This window comes from Heteronotia binoei, chromosome 14, assembly GCF_032191835.1.
Source record: "Heteronotia binoei isolate CCM8104 ecotype False Entrance Well chromosome 14, APGP_CSIRO_Hbin_v1, whole genome shotgun sequence".
Lineage (NCBI taxonomy): Eukaryota > Metazoa > Chordata > Lepidosauria > Squamata > Gekkonidae > Heteronotia > Heteronotia binoei.
Window position 1 is genome coordinate 22063002 of NC_083236.1, and position 20358 is coordinate 22083359.

The window sequence follows — 20358 nt, forward strand, 5'->3', positions numbered from 1 at the left end:
GGGATTAAAACCATCAATAAACAGAAGGGTGATCAACTTTTATTTGGCAAGACTACCATGTTCTAGATATACAATGAGCGAGGTCATCCTTTCATGCCAGCAAACATACCTTCTTTTTGTGAACACAACAGATACTTTAATTTTAATGCAGCTTATAAATGTGGCTTAGGTTTAGACACTGGTATGCACGCAAATTTCCACATGCAGACATGTAACTCCTCATTGGCATGATGATTTTCCTTCTGTCAGGGACAGTGGCCTTTTCTACCCAGCAGGTACCTAGGCAGATGCTACATCTGCCATTTGCCCAAGGGGTCATAATATAAGGATACTGACTATCTGCACATTGCTTTAGAGGTACACCCTACCATCCATGCAAATTTCTATGACAACCTGTTAAACTGAGCTTTCTTGTACTCTCTGCCAAATATCCTCAAATAAAAGTATCATTGTTAGTTTTTGTGTTCAACAAATTATACACCTTCCCCCCCCCCCTTTTTAATGGAGGGAAGATGGTCAGTTTTAATACTATGCAACAATTAAACAGCATTTCTGGGATCATGCCCCACAATCAGACAGGGCTCAGATATAGAAATGTCCAGTTATTCCTGCAGCATGCCGAATGTTTTCAACCAGCAGATTATCTTAGATCCTTTGAGATCTCCAAATATCACAGAATCTTTACCCTGGCATGCTTCAATGCTCCACCTTCAGCCCTTCTGGAAGACAGATCATGTCCTGCTCCATCAATGGCTTTGCCCGTGTCATAAAGGGAAAGTAGTCTATTGAATATGTTCTGCTGCATTGCCCATTCTATAATGGCATCCAACACCAGTATATTGCTCCAGTTCTCTCAACTATACTGGGAAGATCTGAACAACTCTATGCCTCTCTCCCGACTTACAAAGATAACTTACAAAGTTCCCAAATTTTTGCCTAAGGGCCTGTGGCATATGCAAACGGCTGAGTTCCAGTAATTTTACCTGTATGTTTGAGGAGGGTATTACTCTTTATCCCCCCCTCTTAATTTGCATTCTTTGTTTTGTGCTTTTTGCATTGCATGTGTTTTCCCTTTTATTATTTGCTGATAATTCGAGTTGATCTTGCATCATAATAAAGTTTAATGTAACTATGCAGCTTAGCATTTCAATATTCCAATTTAAGGCAAGTGTAATAGTACTGCACAAAATGTTTGAAACTACCTTAGCATAGAATAACTTTTCCCTCCTTAAAACTTCATTTTTGTGACACATTTATTAACATATTTTGACAATTATAAGGTTTTGGGGTTGTTGGGGTTTTTTTTAGAAAAATTGTGTTCTTTTCTTCTTTTTTATACTTAAGGCAGCTAATTCAGGGCATGGAGAATTAATTGACCACTGTTTCTCCCCCACCCATCTAATTCATGCTACATTCCACAGTGGCAGAGTTCAACAACAATATAGAAGGCCATCCAAAATAGAGAGGCCGTCTTCCATTCTTCAGCCTCTCTTGAATTAATTAACTGGAAATGAGTTTTGTCAATGTTTTGGAAAGGCAAAGGAGTGAAAAGAAACTGCTAGAATTAATCACAGTGAGAAACTACCTCTTAAGTGCTTCAGAGTTCAGAAAAAGTCCATGAGAAGCAGAAAACAAATAATTAAAAAAAATAGAAGGGAAAGCAGATGGACTTACCAAGGGAACAAATAAAATTCAGACATCCAGTCCTCCAGAAGCAGTGACCAGCCCTACAGCCAATAAGCCTAATATTTACTGCAATAGCATTTTAACTCCATTTCTAATTATCTTTAAAAAACATAAAAGAGGAAAAAATAATATGAGATGTGAGAAACATCAATTGTTTTTATAATGATAAACTGGTATCTGATGTAAGCAAAAATCAGAGATTCTAGTGATTAAGCGGTATGGAAGCAAATTTCAGTCCACAGTTCATCAGAGGGTGTGTCCTTTGGTGCTAATGGTCAGAAGGGACAGAAGGGTAGGCGACTCACACCTTCTTTGTCATACAACTTATTCCTTTCCGAGTCTTCCACAAAGGCTGAGAAAGGCACTCTGTAAAGCACATTTCCCAATGTGAGATACACACATCTCATGCAAAACGCATAAGCAGCAACAGAAGCAGTGTGGATCAGTAATGATGTCTGCGCCACGTTTGGGTAAACATCCAAAATTTGTGACTATAAATCAGTTTGGTAGATAAACCACATTTTTTCATTAGTGGACCCGAAAGGGCTGAAAACATTCCTAGTGGAGCAAATAACCATGGTCTGGAATATATGGTTTACTTCATACTTACAAGTTTATTCAGTTTAAAGAGGATTAAGTGATGATTTAATCACTGGCTTTTATTCTTTCAGGAAAAGAGTTCTAATAGGCTGTTTGAAAATTTTCTGAACTGCTCACAAAGCAGTGTTTGTAGTGGGTAAAGGAAAAAAACCTTTATGTTAGTTACTTAGAGATCTGATATCTTCCTGACAGATCTCAGAATTAGCTTTTGATCTTCCTTCTCCACTTTCAGTCCTGTCTTCTCAAGGATGGAACTATCAGCCAGTCCCTGCCGCTCCATCTGCAAGATAAGCTCTTGATTTCTTTCATTCTGTTCAGTAAGGTTGTGGATGGCATAAATTGCCCACTGGCTTATAACTGTAAAGTGAAGTTAAGAAATTTCTCAGTTTCAAGATGAATCATGTACATGCCATAAATATAATGCTGATAACTCTACAGCCTAAATGGGAAACAGAAATTATTTTATTTATTTATTTTAAAAAGGGGGTGGAGAGAAGGGGGGGGGGGACTTACAATCTAGCAGCTAAGTAAGATTTAAGAGGAGAATACACATAAAGATAAGACAAAAACAGAACAGTGGCAGCACATCTACACATAAGTTTCTATAAAGTTTCCAAATGTCTGAAAACAAGTCCATATGGAATTGCCATCTATATGCCATGCATTTAAATGTCAATAGAATTCTAAGGTCCTCAATCCACTCATTTGCCAGAGGTGGGCTTTAATCTTAATGGCAAAAAGGATTAAATTAGCAAACAAAATGCACTTTCCTAGACAAAATAGTATTATCTCGATGACATTTTCTCTTACATTTATCTAATTTCACATTTCCCTCCATTTAAATATTTATTCAGGACATTTATATCCTGCCTTTCTTATTCTCTCATCTGTTATCATATGATGTTATTCGTGGCTGGATCCTGCTTTAAAAAAAAATAATAATATAGTTATACCCTGAGACTGTGTTTCTATATAACATGAAATCAAATTATTTTAAAAATAATAATTCCCACTAATTGTGGGGCTACACAGTTCTGGCTTAGAAGCAAAGGGCTTGAAGCAGCCTGCATCCACTCGGTCCTCTCTCAGGTGGTCTCCCTATAAGCAAAGCTTAAGGCAAACATTAGAGCTAGAATTTAATAATTTCCATCATCAATAAATTACACTCTCAGCATTCCATAAAAAGATTCACTCAGTGGTGGCAAACAAGATGTTGTGATACAAAAACATAATTACTCCCACTACCCAACCAGAAGAGAGACGCACATTCTGACTCATGCCATACCACAGCAAAGGGCCTGCAGGGCACCAATTACTCGAAGCATGTAGCTTCACATCCAGAAGAAAGCTATGCGGAATTTGCTCATATTCTTCATATTTTTCTGCTAATTTAGAGTCTCATATGGCCTTTTTTGCCTGGAAGGGAGTCTGGGTTGGGCAAGAATGGCAATCAAAACAATAAAGCCTGTTGAAGGCATGGAGAAGAGATTGGTCAATACATTCTATGGTTGCACATCACTGTCGCACTAAACAAAAAACACAGTCACATGAATTCAGAGTGGGATCGAAGCCTACTGGACCACCAACTTCTGCTGGTTCGGTTCCCCAAACCACCTTTGTCCAAATGCATGGAGCACCACAGAAGCCTGCATATCTCAGGCCAAAGAACAAGATGAGAGAGAGGGTGGGCTCAAAGCACACAGAGAGACCGAAGCTGCCAACATCCAACCGCAACTTGGATACCACAGTTCTATTTTGGCAACTTTAAGATCAGCTTTGAAGGAGGATGCTGCAGATTTCACAAGACGTCTCTTTCAATATCATATTGCACAGAGATGATGCAAAACAATTTTAAGGGCATCTGTCAAATCCGCAGAGGTAATAGTAATACATGGGTACTTCCCAAGATGGGCACAACAACATATTGCATGAACACGTAGTTACATTGCTTTATTTATGTGTTATTAAATATGGAACTGGAAAGGAACACACTGCTGCTTATGGTCATTAAAGACTCTATCGTGTTCATAGCAGTGCAACAAACATAACCGACACAGTCTGTGTTTTACCTTCACAAAACCGGATCTGTGACCATGCAGAGCTGGCAGTGGACTTTGGACTCAGCCCTCTTTTTTCATGCAAATCTCACAGGGTTTGGAGAAGCCAGCCTCATTCCCACCCCCCCCACCCCCATCAAAGTGTATGGGGATCACTGGCTGCATGGATTGGCCCTCCAGTCAGTGGGGGAGGGGGGCACAGAATACAAAACTATTTTCAGGTATCTGTAAAGCCAGATATCCAAATTTGAAATTGTCATTAAAATGCTGCTGAACATAAACATGTGATAATCACAGACATTGAAGGATGGAATAATGCAAGTATATAGCTAAAGCATGAGAGAATTCACTGAAAGTGTCACTTAATTGTCATTTGTCTTGTAGCTGGCACGAAAATAAGGGTAGGTTGAGCAGTATGGAACCAGTAAGCGGCTGGATGGCGCAGCTGTCCTCACAGCTTCCTCCTTTTCTAACACAACACTTCCAATTCAGATTCATGAATATGCATGACCCTTCTTCTTAACATGCTGAGTGAGCCCGAGACTTTTAGATGGCTGGAAGCAGACCTATACAGACTTAAGTGTCACAGGAGATTAAAGCAAGTCCCCAGTTAATATTCACATTACCCTCTTGCTTGTCCCCAAAGGCAGACAGAAAACTGAACATATTCTAAAGTCCATAATCCGACCAACACTTTAAGCACTTTATTGTATACTCGGCTTTGGAAAGAATGCTTTCTAATGTTTCCATAGTTACTGCAGATAAGAGCATGAATCCATTTGTTGCCAAACTTCAAAAACACAATTGTATGAGCTCCGATTTTGCATATTTGTTTTAAGAGTCTTTTCACCACCACTGCACAACACACTTGCGTGCTTTTTGCTACTGCTATGTCAAGAGACTTTGTTTTTTAAAAAACATCGTTCTTTCCCTACACAAACAAGAAAATGTCCCACTCCCACCCCCTCCCAAGTTCACTCCAATTATATCATTGCATTAAGCTATAATTACACAAAATACATTTGCAGATCTCTGCTACATGTGATGTCATTAAGTAGAACAGACCACTGTTCTAGATGTGCTAGAGTACTATGAAGATTTTCTGAGAATGAAGACCAATGTACATTGAACAAAACAACACTAGCCTTGCATTCGCCTCACTCAAATGTGTGGGGCAGCGTTTGAGTGCTTAAACCTCTGCCTGTCTGATCTTGCTCTGAAAATGCTACCCCAGGCAGTTTCTAATCCATTGTTCCCCAGCTGAACTCTGAGACCAGCTAAACCTACAAAAACCATTGATGGAGGGAGATCTGCAAAGGAAGGGGGGGGGGGGGCGGAAATCAGGGAACTAAGAACGTAAGGGGCTTTTTTTAGGGAGTTGGCTTTTGATTTTTGAGCATAGTCAGGAAAAATCATTTTTTTTCATACTTTCATTTCTTGGGAGCACACTTGCCATTTGGATTGGTTTCTTTGATATATCATTTATGCACAACTGATGCAAAAGAGGCATCTATTTTCAGCAGGAATATTTCTGTGCAATTGCGTTATCATCATCACGATGCCTGCAGTTCCCTTCTAAGCCAGGAGAAACCACGGGAGAAACATAAACATTTGAATTGAATCAGATAAATGTCATGAAATCGGGAGCCATCCTTACAATGGTCACAGGAAGGCTAAGCACCCTCTCTCCTGCCCATCAATTTTCTCTTCAAACTGCCCCCCCCCCAAAAAAATGGGTAAAGCACAAGCTTGAGGATGTATATGACATATGCTAAGATTTATCTAGTCTTCAAACTCCGTACCTGGAAACACTTGTGCAAGTGTGCACGTCCTAACGATTTGTGTGTGCATGCGTCCGTCCTAAAAACACACCTTGAAGTCACAAGTTTGGATTGTTTTCCCGGTAGGGTACGTATAAGAAACACTTCACATGGATACAAAGATCATCAGCCAGCACCTGAAGTCTACTCACTATTTCAAATCGGCTGCACCTACATACCTTTACTCTTACATTTCAAAGCACCATATACTGGTCTCAATGACATGAATGCTTTAAAAGTGACCGAAACACTATGGTAACACAATATAGACGCAACCTAGAAAGGAAATGGGATGCTGTTGGTTTGTCAATGAAGAAATCAGATGCTACACTGCTTTGAATGCCTCAACCATGAATTGATTTTTTTTTTAAAGGGGAGGGGAACTACATCACCCTCTTCCAAACTATTTAGGCCTTTGGTTTACCTTAGCTTTATTTCAAATGTTCAAATAGCTTTTTAATTTTATTATGCAGAAACGTTTAATTGAAAAAAAATTACAAATGTGTAAGGCAAAGACAAGAGAATTCTCATTTTAGTTCTTAACATTATGTTATATACCAGGGGTGTCGAACTCATTTGTTATGAAAGCCATATTTGACATAAATGAGACCTTGTTGGCCCAGGCCATGTGTGCCATAAAATGTAATGCCAGGTAGCAGAGATATAAATTTTTATAAAGGGCACAGATGAACACAATTAAAACATGCTTAAAACATTAGTACTTGTTGGTCTTAAAGGTGTTCCCACAGGATCCAGGGAACTGGGCAAAGGAAGCTCTGGCTTTTTCCTTTTTTCCCCAGGGGACAAAGAAGGGGAGGGGCCTCAGCCAATAGAAGAGAGGCTTGGCTCAGTAGCTCTGCTGTGATTGAGAGAGCCTGGCAAAGCAAGCTCTCCCTTCCCCCTTCCTTCCTGAGGGAGGAGCCAATGGAGAAAATAGAGACTTTGCTCTGTAGCTGCTATGCAATTGAGCAAGCCTGGCAAAGCAAGCTGTAAGAAGAAGAAGATATTGGATTTATATCCCACCCTCCACTCCAAAGAGTCTCAGAGTGGCTCACAATCTCCTTTACCTTCCTCCCCCACAACAGACACCCTCTGAGGTGGGTGGGGCTGGAGAGGGCTCTCACAGCAGCTGTCCTTTCAAGGACAACCTCTGCCAGAGCTATGGCTGATCCAAGGCCATGCTAGTAGGTGCAAGTGGAGGAGTGGGGAATCAAACCCGGTTCTCCCAGATAAGAGTCTGTACACTCAACCACTACACCAAACTGGCTCTCCAACGCAGAAGGAAGCAAGAGAGAGGGAGAAGGAAGCAGATGACAACCAGTTGCTCAGGGGCCTGATAGGAGCCCTCTGGTGGCACCCCTGTTATATACAATTAAATCATGGATAAGCTGTTCCATATTTCTGTAACCTCATGATTAGTTTTCTGAAATATTCTTTAAGTGGGGCTGCCCTTGAAGACAACCTAGAAACTACAACTGGTCCACAATGTGTCAGCCTGACTTGTGTCAGGGCTAGCTGCTGTGAACTTATGATGCCCACTTTGAAACAGCTGCATTGGCTGCCCGTCTGTTTCTAAGCTCAATGCAAGGTGCTGGTTATGACTTTTAAAGCTCTTCGTGATCTGGAATCCATGCATCTGAAGGAATATCTCCTTCCCTATGTCCCTGTGCACCAACGACAGTCATCAGGTGGCCATCTGTTGGCTATTTCATCACTTGGAGTAGCCCTTCTGGCATTGGCCAGAGCCCAGGCCTTTTCCATCAGGGCTCCTACTCTTTGAAATGAACTCCTGGAGAGGGGAGGGGAGTCCCCTCCTTAGTGGTCTTCAGGAGGCACTGCGAAGATTACTCATTTGCCAGGGCTTTGAAGGGGGTTTGAATGCCAGATCTTTTTGTTGTTGTTGTTGTTTTATTCTTGTTTTAACTGAAATTTTTTTAAGAACTATTATTGTAGTCATGAGGAACAGCAGAGTATAAGTCTTTTAATAATTAAATCTTCCAATTCCTCCTCTTAACAAAATACAGAATAAAACCAATTTTAATAGTAACCACCTGTTATGCTGTATGCATTCTAATATCTCCAATTTACCACTAAGAAACAAATTACATTGGTTCCAATATTGTATAAAAGGCGATCAAACGTCCGCAAAAATTCCAACTGACCATAATTTTCCTGATGATGTGTATTTGCAAACTCTAATTGTATTCACTATCACGGCAAACCAGACCTCATCCAACCCATGTCATTTGTCCAGAAATATTTGTTGTTTCCAGAATTGTTCAAGTGTCATTCTAGATGCCATGAGCAGATTCTTTAGTAAATTTGCAGATGTTTTTAAAAAATTATTAACAGATTATTGGAATTGGCTTAAAATACTGAGCTATATTATTTATTGTCCTCTATGGACAATATTCCCGCAACACTGAACTCACTTGCATTCCCACCACAAAGGAAAGAGTCCCTTTCATTTTTCCAGTACTTCCAAAAGAATCTCGAGATTTTGGTTATTCTAATCACAACGAAGTATCACTGACAGTGCATCTTAGAGCAATTGTCTCCAATTCCTTTATTAAGAGGAATATTCAAAATTTCTTTAAGTGATCCCCCCTCACCTTTCTCTCAATATAGAAGTTCCCAGATCTTGTTTTCCTCTGATTTTACATTCAAATGGTTTTAATCTTCAACTGATAATGAGAAATACAAGCTCCTCAAAAAGTGGCTGCTCTCTTTTGGACCTGGAAAAGTGTTCTGTCTAAAACTGGGACTATTAAAATGTTAGCAAATAATTTGAAGGAAAGCTTCATAACAACATTGGAAAATAGTTAACTAATGTTTTTTTTTTTTTTTAAAAAAAAAACCCTGCAGAGGTAATCAGGCTTTATTTGAAGGTGTTTCAGATTTACAAAACTTAAAAGGAGAAAAAAAATCCTCCCTTTACTCTCACTAAACCCTAATATATGTTAGCTTAAAGTCAAAAATAGGGTACAGACATTCTTGCTGCATATTTTTAAGTGACATTTTTAATAGAAACCTATAATTTAACTATAAATCCTTTGGTTTTACAAAGGGAGAAGAAAAATCACACTCTTGGACAATGTGAAGCCAAATGTTCTGTGGTTATGATTCTCAGTTCTAAAAGCTGTTTTTATTTCAACCCTACTCTCTTTAACATTCTAAAGAACTTTGTCCAAAAATTCGATGTTTTTTTTTTAAAAAAAAATACAGATATTTCAACAACTACATTAAAGACGGCATAGAATCAAATAAGAAAAATCAAGGGAATTAACTTCGCAATAAAACCGATATTGGTGGAAGTGCTGGTCCCTTGGGGTGATTTAAATGTGGGGGTGTACTATCACCCACCAGATCATTTATTTTTATTTATTTATTTATTTAATTCGATTTATATCCCGCCCTACCCCACCGAGGCGGGCTCAGGGCGGCTTACAACATAAAACCAACAAAATCAATTTTAAATATATTAAAAATACATTAGTAATTATAATTATACAATAAAATACTTAAAATACATATAAAATACATAAAACACATAAAGCTCGTAGATCAAACCCTTGTGGCCGATCTTGAGATGGAAAAGGAAGTAATGGAGGTGACTAAAGCAGATAATGTTATTATACTGGGGGTCTTCAACTAGTGACGGGAAGCAAAGACCTTTAATCCTGGCTCAGCCCTGCCCCCAAACTGACATTCTACACTTGAATCATAGAATCACAGAAACCAACTCTATGAGTTTATGATTCTATGAATCTTGTGTAGAAAATCAGTTTGGGGACAGGGCTGAACCAGGATTAAAGGTCAAGTGTGGAATTGGCCTAGGAATCAATGGATACTTTTCACAATGGAAAGAAGTAAGCAGTGGGGTCCCACAAGTATTGGTATTATGTATTATTTTATTATTTATTTCATTTGATTTATATCCCGCCCTACCCCACTGAAGCGGGTTCAGGGTGGCTTGGGGTATTGGGGCCAGCACTATTTAATTCATTCATAAATTATCAAGAACTAGGGGTGAGTAGTGTAATGGCCAAGTCAGCTGCCCTGAGCCACTTGTGGGAAGGGCGGGATATAAATCCTAAATAAATAAAAATAAATAAATAAAGTGACACAAAATTATTCAGGCTAGTGGGACAAAAAATCCCAAGCTGAAGTAAAGGCTCATGAGGTCTGAACTTGCTGAGACTGATAGTGAAAACTATTTTGGGGCCATAGTGGATAGTTCAATGAAAGTGTCAACACCCAGTGTTCTATAGTAGTGAAAAAGGCAAAGTCTATGTTAGGGATTATTAGGAAAGGAATTGCAAATAAAACAGCTGATATTGTTTTGTCCCTATACCGATCTATGGTGCAGCCTCTTTTGGAATACTGTGTACAGTTCTGGTCAAAAAGGACATTGCAGAGCTGAAAAAAATAGAGGAGGGGAAACAAGGTGATGAAAAGGTTTGAGAACCTTCCCTATGAGGAAAGGCTGAAGAAAAATCACAAGGATCACAGCAGAAACGGAAAATATAAAATGCTCTGAACCTAGGAAAACATGAAAGGCTGGTCATTACAAGCGTCTCCCCCCACCCCACCCCCATCTACTCAGATTGGCAATATCCCCCTTTGGCTATGGGTTCAGGTTAGAGTACTCACTAGGCACCAGTTCGTTCAGCAGAGACAAAGTGGCTTCAACTGACCACAAAGGCTGCAAAAAATGAAACTGCCTTTGCTCCACTCCACTGAAATACATTGCAGCACAAAGTTGAAAGGAAAATCCATTCTGTGTTTTCCTTACAGCTTTGCAAGTCCGGAAGCCAGCAAAGACAAGGCAGGAGGAGCTGGGAATGTAAGGGTGAGGACAGGAGGGGGGCCCTTGGGTGGACCGGATGTGGTCCGAGAGCCAGGAGTTTGACAGTCCCAATTTAAACTATTAGAGGTATCTGCCCCTTTTGCATCTTAAAAAGTATGTGTGAGACAGAGATAAACCCATTTTAATTGCAGGAAACTTTGATCATAGTCATCACCTTCCCCCACACACAGTCAGAATAGCTTACAGCATCCAGGACTTATGGGCAGGTGGGGGTCAGAGAAAAAAATCAATACAGAAGATGATATGTTAATCTTATCCTCTCCAATGCAATAAGCTGTGGGCAACTTAGTTTTCTACCAACCTCTGTTTTCCTCTGCCCCAACTTAGTGTTCAACAGCCCCTTGGAAGCGAATGAGAATGCTCAGTTGTCATCAAGTTATGGGGGGGGGGACAACATTATCTTTCTCTAAAAATGTATGTTTTTATTAATAGCTGGATGTGCAAAAGCCTCTGCCTCAGCTGGGCACAGCCCTGTTTTGCTGCCCTCCTGGTTACATATGGGGCCCCACCATATTTTCTGTGAGAGACGGCAATCCAATTATGACAGTCTGGCACAGCTAACTTACAAGCAGGTGGAATGGCACGCTATGAACATCTAAGCCAGAGTGAGTGTCCGCTGCGTGCAGGCAGCCTTCTGAATGTACTGCCAAGAGAGATATCTGTCAGGGCGAGCTTCTTGATCAGCATCACAATACTCATCCAACAGCTACTAACTGGCTGTCAGCTTGCATCTTTTGAAGATGCATCCAGTTGTGAGGGACTGGATGCCCACAACTATACCTGGACTGAGGCAGAAGGGTGCTGGATACCACCAGGTTTGCCACTAAGTGAACAAGCCAAGGGAAGGAACCTTGGGGATCTCAAAATTCCTCCTCCCCCTGCGTCTAGGTTGGCAATTTGGTATTTCTGGGTTTGCAGCTAGCCACGCTTTAACGATACATTCACCATGTGGTGTGTGCTTGCCCTGTATACCAGGATAAACCGCTTTTCCAGGGAAAGTGCAAGTCAAAGCGTGCTGTTTCAGAGAGAGGGAAGAAGAGTGGGAAGCACAAAAACCTGAGCGCCTCATTCACCTAAAGGCATCCCATGGCTTACCATTACATCTGAAACAAGAAGTTTTTAAAAAAAAACAAAAATAGCAGATGATACATTTCAAATTGAGCACTGCTTTAAAGCTAGTTTTGTGTTACAGCAATGCTTGGAAGACACATTACAGCAAGTTGTGCATAGGCATGCTCAACTCACTGCCTTCCATATATATGCCTGCCACTGAATATGTGGAAAAGAATGCCAATGGCAAAAGCGGATTAGGACCAGAGAACAGGGGAAAGAGTGGGATTTGAGGTTTGTAATTCCTGCCAGTTTTCCTTTCCCCTTGCAGCTTCCTATGCCCCTGGAAATCTTCTTTGAGGACTGTTTTATTTCCTAGGTGCTTTTTATTTAGAGAAAATTGTAAGTGGCTGTATTTTGGGATGCACACTCATGAGCTAGTGACCAAGTCCTAAAAGGACAAAGCTGTACAGTCGCTTGCTTTTGCTTTCTTACCCCAAAAATGCAACTAGGATGGAAATTCATCCCAGAAGCTGTTTGCCAAAAACTCACAAACCGCTTTGCAATAAAAAGATACAGCCACACTATAAAAGCCCAACTGCTGCCCCAGCTAGTCTTCAGTGAAAGCTGCCGCTGGCTTCCCTCCCTCCCCTTCCACACATGGCTGGCCTCTGATGGAGCCTCGGCAGGAGAGGCCAAGGGACAGCCTTCCTCTTCTCCATCTGCAGAAAGGCTAGCCAGAACTTGTGACCTACCAAAACAAATGCAGCCCTGCAGTGATGTATTCTGACCTGCCAAGTGCTTAACAACTCTCCTGCCCTGCCAGGAAAGGAAGGGATATTCCTCCCTCCTTTCAGCCAGCTTTGGGATGTTCAGTAAACCAAGTTGTTTTTGCTGAAGGTTTTGGCTTTCTGAGGGAGGGAGGGAAGGAGAGGGGCGCTCAATTCCACAGAGTCATGGTGCTCCTGATAATGTGTTTGGAACTCCTCCTTCCAGTCCTCTTGAACCCCAACTTCTCTTAGAAGCAGCATTGGTTTTTATACCTCACTTTTCTCTACCTTAAGGAGTCTCAAAGTGGCTTACAACAGCCTTCCCTTCCTCTCCCCACAACAGGCCCCTTGTGAGGTAGATGGGGCTGAGAGAGTTCTGAGAGAACTATGACTGGCCCAAGGTCACCCAGCAGACTTCCTGCAGAAGAGGAGTGGGGAAGCAAACCCAGCTCTCCAGATTACCGTCCGCCGCTCTTAACCATGACACCGTGCTGACTCTTACCAGGCCGTGGAACCCCCAAGTATGAAAGAAGAGTGTTTCTTCCATCCTCTGAATGCAGCTCTGGCAGAATCCCCGGAAATAATATAGCAACTGTCCTGGGTGGGGGTGGGGGGGAGACGACTACGTCTTCAAAGCTCCTGGAGCCCAGGTTGCTGCAAAAACAGTGATCAAGGCACTAGAGGAGGGAGAGAGAGAAGGCTCCCTCCTTTGCTCATCCATCGCCGCCTGCCACCACAGCCAGGTAAGGGGGGGGGGGGAATTCCTCCTCTATTCTTTGATTATATTGTACCCCCTGGACCGGAGAGAAGGACTACTGCCAAACCCAAGAAGATTCTAGAGCTGCTGGTGGACGCTGCACATGTGTTTTGAGTTTCCCGATCACAAATTTTCCAGGCCTGCCTTAGAATTTAATTGCCAAAATCAAAACTTTAGGTCTCTACTGGGAAGAACTGTAGGGTATCTTGCCTATGAGCAAATAAACAAAGCAAAGCAAAACAAAAAAAAAGCCTGCTTTCTGTGGGAACAGCTAATTCGCTACATCACCGTCCCATCGTTGCTGCTTTCTCTAATGCAAGACTATGGAAATATGACTATTTTGTTTATTTGTGCCACCAACTGAACAAAAATAAAAGCAGCTGCAAGCTGTGCACTTGGCCACCGGTTCCCCAGCTGGCTGAAGTGAACCCTCTTCCTGCCCCCCTTTCCCTTCCCCTCCCCTTGCTTCTGATCTCCTCAGCAGTGTGGCCTGCTTTCACAGCACGGGGGCCTGTTCCAGGCTCCTCTTTCACGTGGCAATGCCTATCTGTCCCCCCACAACAAACGGCCATTGTTATAGGCCACAGCAACTGGATTTCTCCTCCATTTATCCTGAGGTTTCATGAACCACAATTATACTAAGTACTGCCATGAGGTCAAAAGTATTTTGAATCCACCTCCAAGACGATGGTCCGACCGAACATAATGACAGAAAATTTTCTTCAAGTGGGAGTATGTAAAAATTAGTTTGTATTTATGCTTTCAATATTTTATCCAAACTACAGGCTCTCTGAGTGTGGATCCACAACAACTATTGTAACAAGAGAGCAAAGAAGAAACCACAGGTTTTCCTTTCACAAATGCTGCCAACTTCGGCTCCTCGCAAGCAGACGGCTGCACATTATCCCGGAACGGCAGCACGGGCTTCCCCCATTAAACATCACCAGCATTTCGGTTATTGGGGGTAGCTGCCAGATGATGTTAACACAACACCCAAGCTTTACTGTACAGGTCTTTTGACTCATTTTAATCAGGCCAGTGTTCAACGACACGCCATCCTCAGAACCTTCTGTGACTGACTTAACACAAAAACATGTGTGCGAGAACTGAGTGCAGCTGAAGAATAAGATTGCTCTGGCTGCAATCCTGAAACCACTTATTCTGAAGTGGTTCCAGAGACTTCCATGTGGCTACACTACAGTTGCTTCTCTCTTCTGAGCACAAACGAAACTGACAGAAAGTTGCTACTAAATTTAATATTTCACCAACACTGAATTGCAAATTGATCAGGATGAGATGGAGGCCTTAGCAGATAAGCCCTTTATTGATTTCTGAAGGAGAAGAGGATTCACTTTCTAAGGCCATACCTTCCTCTGGTCCTAAGGCAATTTTCTTACAATCCATGGCTCCTAGACTGCATGCATTATGTGAATTAGTTTTGTCTGGTATAAAACAGCATGGGTTTCAGCTGCAGCCTCAATTACTGTTATCAGTGGAAAATGAATAGAGGTATATATGGCGTACATTAGAATAGCCAAGTTCACAAGGAAGACACGGTGTCAATCAATATGAATGTCCATATTTCTTAAGCAAAAGTTGAAGCAAATTTTGGGGTTCCCCCATAAGCAGAATATCCAAGGAACTTCAAGGGAAGCTACATCATTTTTTTTCAAGGGACTTTTGCCGTGACTCCTTTCATTCACATCATTATCTCTTCTTATCATGTCTATCTACTGCCTCCTCTTTCCTATGGGATTGATTATCAGGCCTCGACTTGTCTAACCAGCCACTGAAAAATGCTGCAGAACTAAGACAAAGATTTTACTTGCTAGTTATTAGTTACAGTCTTCTAAATGGACATTATATTTAACCAGAAAGCTTTATTGCATTGTGTATTTGTGTTGTATGTGTGACAAAAACTCCTCTCAGGGGCTTGAAAAAGCCAGTTTTCCCTCCCTCCATTTTCAAGGGCATGCAGTCACTCTCTATATCCTGTACTCCTGAAGGGTTTTTATCAGGCCAGTTTTGGGGTCACCTCTCATTTTTTTATTTTGGTTAATTTAGAAAGTAGTGTTTTCCTACATGCCCATTTCAGGTGTGCTATATTACCTGTTATGCAAATTCTGTCATCTGACAATAGCATATTAGCTATTAGATAAAGGGGAAAAAATGCTAAGCATTGGGGTACCGCTGAGGCCACCAAAGAACACAGTGGCTAGACACCATAAAAGTCGACACCGGCCTGAGCATAGAACAACTCTAACAATCAGTACAAGATAGGAAAATGTGGAGAGAGCTGGCCCACAGAATTGCCAGGAGTCGGGACACAGCTGAATAGTTAACAACAACAAGGCTTAGAACAGATAAAAGAAAGTACTTCTTCACCAAAAAAGTACACTAACATGTGGAATTCACTGATGCAGGAAGTGGTGGCAGCTACAAGCATAGACAGCTTCAAGAGGGGACTGGATAAACATATGGACCAGAGGTCCATCAGTGGCTAATAGCCACAAGGTATAGATGGAACACTCTGTCTGGGACTGTGATGCTCTGTATTCTTGTTGCTTGGGTGGCAACCGTGGGAGGGCTTTCAGGACTTGCAGCCCCTCAGTTGACCTCCTGGTGGCACCTGGGTTTTGGCCACTGGCCTGATCCAATATGGCTTCTCTTACGTTCTTATTCCTTCCCACCACCCAGCACTTCCAATGCCCCTCCCATCTCTGCAAGGCCCCTGCTGCAGAACTCAGAGGGTGACCAGTGGTGGACTCTAATGCAGGCACCTCCCCATCTGCTGAGGGTGCCGAGATCAAATTCTTGAGGGACTCCCTCATTTCATTGCCGTTCAGGTGCCATTTTGTATGCCCTGGCAAACCCACTAGAGAGCAAAGCAGCTGCACAAAATTTATGCAAGTGGCCCTGTGCATTCACAGTTCTGTCTATGACTTTGGGGGTTGTGAGGAAAATTCATACTGTTCTGCATATCTGGAATTTTCTGTGGGTATGTGGAACCCTGCATGACCTTCAGGCTTGGAGTGGTTACACTACTTTTGATATGCACAAAGGGGCAAAGACTTTTACTATTAGATTAAACAAGATACAGATATAATTATTCCTGTGAGGAAATATGGGGGAACGAAATTACAGTTCCTCACTGTCACTGCCACCAATCCCCATCTACTGCTGCCTCCTTCCCAAAACCTGCCAACCACTTAAATGTTTTTAACTGATTTATCTGATTTACTGCTTTTATATCCTGCCATTTTCCCCAATAGAGACCTCAAGTTTCCCAGTGGAGACACAAAGTTGCTTACACCATTCTTCTCTTCCATTTTATCCCCTCAGTAACCCTGTGAGGTAGATTAGGCTGTGAGCATGTGACCGGCTCACATTCACCCAGCTTCCTTGGCAGAATGAGGGGTTGGACCTGGTTCTACCAGATCCTAGTCCAATACTCTGAACACTACAACACATTTGCTTCTCAGCTCTTGCCAGTTCACCCAAAGGGGGGAAAGTAAGCCAGAGCCACAGGGCGGGGGGAGAGGCTAGTGGGTTAAGCAAGCTTGTTCCTCCCCACCCCCCCTTGTCTGCTCCAGACTTTTTCAAATCTTTTCATCCTCCTGAACTTGGATACCACTGGATTTTAGAATGAACACGCTTTGTGAGGGAAAGCCTTCCTGCACTGAGGTATTTTGACTGGAATTCATCCAGTACTACCAACTCCCAACAACTGAATCTTCTATTGTTCTTTCATCAGAAAACCATCATATATATGAGCTGAAAATATTTCTTTCCACTGGTCAAACTCCATAAAGTATGCCAAGTTGATGAGCTGCTTCCTAGCCTCCCTACCTGTTTATTTCAGCTGACCGGTCAGATGTGAATTGAAGCCGAAGCTCCAGGACCAGCTACAATGACCAAGTTTGGTTCGACTCTGTTGCAAACCCTAATCCAAAGGGACAACACTGAATCTCGGATATTCAGAATGCGAGAGAGCAAGACAGAACTAAGCTCAACTAGCCCCATTTATTTCAAGACACTCCAAGAATATGTAGATTCTTCACCTGATTGCTACCCTTCAAAAGAAGCATCAGCAAAGACCATTTTAGCGTGGGATTATGAGATTTAATTGTTGGTCAAACAGATTATAGATGTGCTAAAAACAAGAAACAGCATTTGAGTTCCTTTTGAAGGCTTTTTTTTTTTGCCTCCAGTGTATTTGCATGGACGCTATTCTGCATCTCATAATTTTCCATTACAACAATTACATGCAATTAAAAACAAGATTCAGAAGCCAATGGACATGTATGGCAAGAATAAAACAAAACAACTAATTCCCAAATGCAGAAATATTTAGGTAAAATAATCTGTAATTTTTCTCCTGAAGGTCACTGTTAATGTATATTCATTGGTGGTCAACTAGCATATCAGAATACTGGAGTTGGTGATCAATAGTGGGATCTCTGACACATTTAAACTTTCAATTCTGTTACTGGCTTCTTTGAAATCGGCAAAGTAATCTCTCCTTGGATTTGCCCTTGAAACCTTTTTTTTTTTTTTTTTTTTTTTTTTTTATACTTCCAAAGTTTATTTCTATTTCACATTTAACAAAGATAAGATATGTATCCAAAATGTATCCAACCATCATACATAATTCTCATACATATACCTCCAATACATAAACTTCCTATTAAACGAGACATCGTACAGACAAAAATATCCTGATATCTACACGTATGTATGTAACCTGGCTCCCTTGAAACCTTTTTAAAGTGATCAGTATAGCTCTACTCTACTGTATTCACATATGGCAAACCACTCCAGTATCCTTGCCAAGAAAACCCCATGAACAGAAACAAAAGGCTAAAAGATATGGCACTAGAAGATGAGCCCCTCAGGTCAGAAGGTGCCCAATATGCTACTGGGGAAGAGTGTTCAAGTAACCACAGAAAGAGTGAAGCGGCTGGGCCAAAGCCAAAAGGACGCTCAGCTGTGGATGTGTCTGATGGTGAAAGAACAGTCCGATGCTGCAAAGAACAATACTGCATTGGAACGTGGAATATAAGATCTATGAATCAAGGTAAGCTAGATGTGGTCAAACAAGAGATGGCAAGACTGAACATCAACATCTTGGGAATCAGTGAACTAAAATGGACGGGAATGAGTGAATTTAACTCAGAGGATCACTACATTTATTACTGTGGCCAAGAGTCCCGTAGAAGAAATGGTGTGGCCTTTATAGTTAACAAGAGAGTGAGAAAGGCAGTAATGGGATACAATCTCAAAAATGACAAAATGATCTCGGTCCATATCCAAGGCAAACCATTCAATATCACAGTAATCCAAGTCTATGCCCAACCACTGATGCAGAAGAGGCTGAAGTGGACCAGTTCTATGAAGATCTACAACACCTTCTAGAATTAACACCAAAAAAAGATGTCCTCCTCATCATAGGGGACTGGAATGCCAAAGTAGGAAGTCAAAAGGTGACCAGAACAACTGACAAGTTTGGCCTTGGAGAACAAAATGAAGCCGGACAAAGGCTAATAGAATTTTGTCAAGAGAACAAGCTAGTAATAGCAAACACCCTCTTCCAACAACCTAAAAGGCAACTCTACACGTGGACATCACCTAATGGGCAACACAGAAATCAAATTGATTATATACTCTGGAGTCAAAGGTGGAGAAGCTCCTTATAGTCAGCAAAAACAAGACCTGGAGCTGACTGCGGCTCAGATCATGAGCTACTCATTGCAAAATTCAGGCTTAAACTGAAGACAACTGGGGAAGCCATTATGCCATTCAGGTCTGACCTTGATCACATCCCTTATGAATATACAGTGGAGGTGAAGAATAGATTTAAGGAACTAGAGTTGATAGACAGAGTGCCTGAAGAACTATGGATGGAGGTTCGTGACATTGTACAGAAGGCAGCAATCAACACCATCCCAAAGAAAAACAAATGCAAGAAAGCAAAGTGGCTGTCTGATGAGGCTTTACAAATAGCTGAGGAAAGAAGGAAAGCGAAAGGCAAAGGTGAAAAGCAAAGATTCACCCAACTGTATGCAGATTTCCAGTGAACAGCAAGGAGAGATAGGGAGGCCTTCCTGAAGGAACAATGCAAAGCAATAGAGGAAAATAATAGAATGGGAAGGACAAGAGATCTCTACAAGAAAATTAGAGAAATCAAGGGAACATTTCGTGCAGAGATGGCTATGATAAAGGACAAAATTGGTAGGGACCTAACAGAAGCAGAAGAGATCAGGAAGAGGTGGCAAGAATACACAGAAGAATTATACAAGAAGGATCTCAATGTCCCGGACAACCATGATAGTGAAATTGATGACCTTGAGCCAGACATCCTGGAGTGTGAAGTCAAATGGGCTTTAGAAAGCATTACTAACAACAAAGTGAGCGGAGATGATGGTATCCCAGTTGAGCTATTCAAAGTCCTAAAACATGATGCTGTTAAAGTGATGCACACATTATGTCAACAAATTTGGAAAACACAACAGTGGCCACAGGATTGGAAAAGATCAGTTTATATTCCATCCCAAAGGGTAATGCCAAGGAATGTTCAAACTATCGCACCATTGCACTCATTTCACATGCCAGCAAGGTCATGTTAAAGATCCTAAAAACTAGGCTTCAGCAGTATGTCGATCGGGAACTACCAGAAGTTCAAGCTGGGTTTTGGAGAGGTAGAGGAACTAGAGATCAAATTGCCAACATTCGATGGATTATGGAGAAA

General features: G+C 41.5%; 1 protein-coding gene across 1 annotated transcript in view; it reads right to left on the reverse strand.

The window, feature by feature from the left end:
* Positions 1–2280: 2280 nt before the first annotated feature.
* Positions 2281–20358, reverse strand: part of ATXN10 (ataxin 10) — a 112898-nt gene continuing 94820 nt past the window's right edge. The window contains exon 11 of the mRNA XM_060254102.1: positions 2281–2643. Coding sequence (XP_060110085.1) covers positions 2453–2643 — 191 coding nt within the window. The 3' untranslated portion in view covers positions 2281–2452. The remainder of the gene's footprint in view (positions 2644–20358) is intronic.